This window comes from Montipora foliosa, chromosome 2, assembly GCF_036669935.1.
Source record: "Montipora foliosa isolate CH-2021 chromosome 2, ASM3666993v2, whole genome shotgun sequence".
NCBI lineage: Eukaryota > Metazoa > Cnidaria > Anthozoa > Scleractinia > Acroporidae > Montipora > Montipora foliosa.
Window position 1 is genome coordinate 32,628,372 of NC_090870.1, and position 5,496 is coordinate 32,633,867.

At 38.4% G+C, this 5,496-nt stretch overlaps 1 protein-coding gene across 2 annotated transcripts in view; it reads right to left on the reverse strand.

Moving 5' to 3' along the window:
• The window catches only part of LOC137992857 (uncharacterized), a 55,084-nt gene extending 53,950 nt beyond the window's left edge, over positions 1-1,134 (reverse strand). Inside the window, exons 1-2 of one of the 2 annotated variants that reach the window (XM_068838404.1) lie at positions 1,086-1,134; positions 294-380 (exon numbers count right to left, since the gene is read on the reverse strand). In XM_068838404.1, the coding sequence (XP_068694505.1) occupies positions 294-357 (64 nt within the window). In that variant the 5' untranslated portion in view covers positions 358-380; positions 1,086-1,134. Of the gene's footprint in view, positions 1-293; positions 381-998 lie in introns of both variants that reach the window. The other variant, XM_068838405.1, reaches the window with a different exon arrangement.
• Between the last annotated feature and the right edge of the window lie 4,362 nt (positions 1,135-5,496).

The following is a 5,496-nucleotide window of genomic DNA, read 5'->3' on the forward strand; positions in this document are numbered from 1 at the left end:
GTCTCTAATGCGAGCAGGCCTTAAAAATAACATTTCGCTTTCAAGTTCTGCATTTAAAAAGCACTTCTTTATATAAAGGTATAATTTTACTTCTTACTAAGCAGAACCGAGAGGCTAACCGTAGGCTAATGGCATGCCACAATGGCGGCAGATTTGATCAGTTTAATCATTGAATTGATCACTAAAGAGTGATTCGTTTAAACAGCATGAATATTGCTTTTATGTGATAATGACGAAGATTCAGGTGAGAAATAAAATGAAGCAGTGAGGCATGAGAGATTCAATTAACTTACCAGGGAGAGAGTGGTCCAGCTGCGCCGTCATTAAGATAGTAAACAAGAAAAGAAAAATTTCCATCCTTGAGACTGAGTTTCTCTGACCTGAAAAGGGAAAGTAAATTTTTCTAAATCAAATGTACGAATCTATATTTAGGGGGTAATTAAGCATACACCGAAAAAAAAAGTGTCGGTTTTTTTAACTTAAACACAACTGAATTTGGCTGAAAGCCTTCGGAATCTAGCCCTCTTGCCATGAAACCTATACTAGCTAAATCTATGTCGTAGAGTATAACTCGCCGCCCATATAGTGGGACTAATTTTATTAAAGAACTCTTTTATAAGCTTCTTTTGCGTTCTTTAACACCCCCAGCCGTGTATTTACAGCTAAATTTTTAACTATCGATAAATAGTCACAACTTTGGGAAATTGTCGGTCTTAATACACTCCCTAACGGATCGGAGAATGCTTGTATTCTCAGGTAAAATGCCAGTAAGAATTCCGGGGGGTTTCTTTAACAGAGCGACAGTATTCCCATTTGAAACGCCACGAGAATCGTCAAGTACGTTTTTAGGTTCATGCACTTGGCCAACTATTATTATCAGTTCCAAAGCTTTTGTCTAGGGTGTATTATCAAAAGGAAAGTCGTTTCAAAGGATTAAACCCTAGATGGGGCTTATAAGAAATCAAAACACTTTGTTTATCAACAGCAAAACATAATACCTTTTATGTTCCTTTTTACAGAAGCAATCTGATTTATCAGCCACGTAAATTAAGCAAGTACGGACTATTAATTTTTCCAGAGCTTACCTTAGATGTATTTGCAGTGGATTGCGAAAAGACTAGAATCACGTTCCAAATGATATTGTTCTTTTTATCAGAATTATACATAAAATATTTTTACCCACGTGAACGACAGCTATCCAAATATTGTATTTCATTTTGTAAATTTCGTCTTTAAAGTGCATTAGTAACATCGTCGGATTAAGCCTTGTTTTTTTGGTTTTAAATTTATAAGTATAGTTTCTTTTAAGAAAAGTTTAGGTTAATGCACATTTTACAAGCTGAGCCTTTTAAAGTAATGAAGACACTCGAATAGTTTCAATAAATTTAACAGTATGTGATATAATTACTAGGTACAATTTGGATTTGTAGAAATTTAAACAGCTTTGCAAACTGTCAAATTCTGAATATAATCTGTCGACACAATCGCTTTCTTTTGGCAATTATAAATAAACGAAGGAGAAGTGATCTTGGGAAACATTTAACTATAAAAAAACTGCGATTAAAAATATTAAGAACATTGTTAAAAACTTTGGTAAGAAACGACGCCGTTTCGACGTTATGTAAACGTCATTATCAAGTCAAAGTAATTTGAAAATTACAGTCTATAAATAATAAAAGAACAATAGTAGATAAGAAGCCTGAATATTAAAGACAAAGTTTGGCACGTTTGAGGTCCGTCTGGATATTCGAATTAGGCTTGAGACTCTTAATGAGGAGCATTTCGTAGACCAATCAAATTTGCCCTGGCACTTTCTTAAGACCTTAAATTGGTATTCTTTCAAAATATCTTTAATCCTTTTACCGCCATAAATGCCAATTGACATTTTACTATGTCTAACGCCAGACGATCTTACTCGTCAATGGGGAAGCCCTCGGCGGTGAACAGTTGTACAAGTATTTAGCAAAGCCTAAGAGCGGAGCTCCACAGTTCTTTCTTCACTGGAATTTAAAGAGATAAGCTAATGTCGATGCCAAGACTCGAGGCAGGGCTCCAGTAAGGTCGTCTTTATTGTAATTATAATTTTTTCACTTTTTTGCTGCACAACCATAGCCACCATTCAATCAAGTGCAAACATGCATTTTAGAAATTTATGTAAGACTTCATGATTACGACGATAAATGACTAACAAACTTTTGCATTATCCGCATAAGTAAACGTTTTTAAAAGCAATTTGAAGTAAAAACTAATGGTAAAAGCACAGTTGAGGTTGGAGTAGATTACTTAAGTATTTGGCCAAGCTGTAGTTGTAGGTGCCTATGGAGGAAACTATGGGCCGAAATGGTGGGGTGGAATTTGGCGCTCGTGGTTTTTGCATCTTAGGGAGACCATAGATCCTAGCAGGCTGGGATCCACTTGGATAAATGGCCTCATAAACTTCAGGATCAAAGTGACCTTTTTTCCTAAGTTCTCTAAGATAGCGCTGGAGTTTCCCTTCCCGGGTAAGGTCATATTCATATTCCATCCACATTCATTGCTTCAGATTCCTTCACTTTTGTGAAGGAAATCAATGAGCTGTCTTTGCATGGGATGTTCATGGTGTCCTTCGATGTTGAAAGCCTCTTCACCAACATCCCTCTAGATGATTGTATTAACCTTGCCGTCAAGTATATAACTGAGGGTAACCCAGGTTTGAAACTTAGTAAACAACATCTTAAAAGGTTGTTTGAGTTTGCTACCAAGGAAACTCACTTCCTGTTCAAGGGTAACTTCTATGACCAGGTGGATGGTGTAGCCATGGGGTCCCCCCTTGCCCCTGTTCTAGCCAATCTCTTTATGGGTCACCATGAGAATATATGGTTGGATCAATACGGGGATTCAGAGGTCTTATTCTATCGTCGCTACGTAGACGATACATTTTGCCTTTTCCGCTCTGAACGGGATGCAACCCTTTTCTTCAATTACATCAACAATCAACACCCCAATATACGCTTTACAATGGAACGGGAGGCTGACCATGTTCTACCTTTCCTAGATGTTCTAATCAATAACACTGACCCGCACCAAAGTATAACCACCGTTTACCGGAAAAAAACTTTCACAGGTTTGCTCACCAGTTATCTGAGTTTTTGCCCCTTTACCTACAAACTGGGGTTAATCAAAACCTTGATTGATAGAACTTTTAAGATAAACAACACTTGGATGGGGTTCCATACTGATCTTCAAAAGTTGTCTGTCATTCTGCGGAGGAATCTCTTCCCTGAAAACCTTATCAACAAATATATTTCTAAATATATTCAGACAGCAGTCAAGGGAGGGAAAACACAGTCTCATTCAGGAATCGAGCCCCAGGAAACACCTAAGTTTTTCTTTAAAATTCCTTACGTTGGGCATTTCTCAGTCACGGCACAGAGGTGTATACGCAAACTTGCTAATCGGTTATGTAAACCTATTGATATAAGGTTAGTCTTCACTACTTTCAAAGTCAGGAGTCTTTTTAATGTGAAAGATGCTGTCCCTGTAGGGCTTCGCACGCGTGTGGTCTATAAATTTTCGTGTGCAAGTTGTAATGCTTGTTATGTTGGTGAAACCAGCCGACACTTCTCCACACGAGTGCGCGAGCACTTACTTTCAGACAGATCTTCGAACGTTTTTAAACATCTGCAGAGTTCAGAGTCTTGTAAGGCATCCTGCACACAGGATTGCTTCGAGATCCTGGACTCTGCAGCCACTAAGTACCAAGTGAAGCTTAAGGAATCCATGTATATAAAATGGGAGAAGCCCGATCTCAACCAGCAGGTGAAACACATTAACCTGACTCTCTCCCTGTAAGGAACTAAGCGTCACTCATTTAAATTTTTGTTTTGTTCTGTTTTGATTTAATACGCAATATTGACAACGCAATGTAACGAAGTTTGTAAGATCGCGCGCGCTTTAAATTCAACGGCGATTTCAAAATATGTAACACTGAAGATGACGGATGTACCGTCGAAACATGTCTGGAAAATTAAAGAAAGTTGTTATGTTTTTCTTCAAATCAATGCACCAAACCACAACCCTGGAAGCAAAATTTTTATCTTGTCACAACGCACTCGTTAAATAGATCGTTGCCTTTTTAAGGCTGCCCTTAAGGACGTTCGCGCTTAAAATATTCCCACGTACAGATTTTTTTAAACTTTCCACGCAGAAACGTAATGATCTACTTTTGCCAAAAAGGGAAAAATGAATGGGGGTCACAGTTCTCGTGATCTACTGAAAGGAAAATGGGGGTGACCGAGAATTCAAGAGAGTAAAATCGCTGCGAAGTTCTTAAAGCGATTGTTTATTCGCACTGTCACGTCATTGCGTGACATTTCCGAGAAGACCTTGGTCCACAGCTATCCCATGATGCCACAAACGATCCTTTGCCCGAGCGAGGGTCGAACATTGGCTCGATGTTATGGTTGTTTACCTTCGTGGTCTGCGATGCATGACGTGTGCGTGACATGCGCGAGAAAATGCGCAGTAGCAAAGGACACGAACGTCGTTAACACTGCTACTGCTATTTTACTTCACCGCGATAAAGAATGGAAGCGACACCATAAAAAACTCTGCTTTCAAGTGGCAAACCACCAGAAAATTTGAACTTTTTTCAACAAATTATTCAAAATATTCTGATTTATTTGAGGGTCTCAATGGGGGTGTAGCAAACACGGTACACGGTTAAAAATTTCGCGATTTCACGGTGCACGCCCATATATCTAGTGGATGTGTCACTATCTATAGGAAAATGTATTAAATGCACTGAAACACAACTAATTCAAATATTGTCCATGGTTTATGATATTCGAGTTGAAAGAAATTACTGTTGAATGCCACAATACCATTAACGCCAAATTTCAAATAGATTTCTTTTATTAGGCGCGTGTCAGGCAAAGTTAGTAATGACTGAGCATTAAATTAAAAAAAATCCAGTTAAAATAAACGGGTGTCTTCTTAAATGAAGGCTTAAAGCTTGGAGCTTAGGTCAAAGTTTCTGATTTTTCCGATTTTAAGAGATAAAGGGGTGCCCGCCCAATCATCTCCAAAATGGGGCAACTTGTGTGGATCTTGTTGGAAATTACAGCTGCAATTTTAAAGATGGATACATAGGCACCCACTGTGAAACAGGTGAGGCGAAAAGACAAATTTGAAAACTTAGTTTTTCAAACTGAAGAGTTGCAAAATGTGTATGAGTGTGTGGTACATTTTTACATTTCAAACAATTTCTATTCTCCTGCAGACATGTGCAACTGCTCAGCAAACTCGTGTAAGGATAGAGGAACGTGTGTTGATGTTGTTGGCGGACATCACTGTTACTGTAAATCTGGATACACCGCCAGCAACTGCGAAACAGGTAATGACTCAAATTGACAGGAAGATCAAGACGGTTAAAGAGAAGATTTTGAAATGATGCCCATCAGGCTGCGTCCAGTGGTGTCATGATTTTATTAGTTGTAATGTTGTCATCCTCCTTAC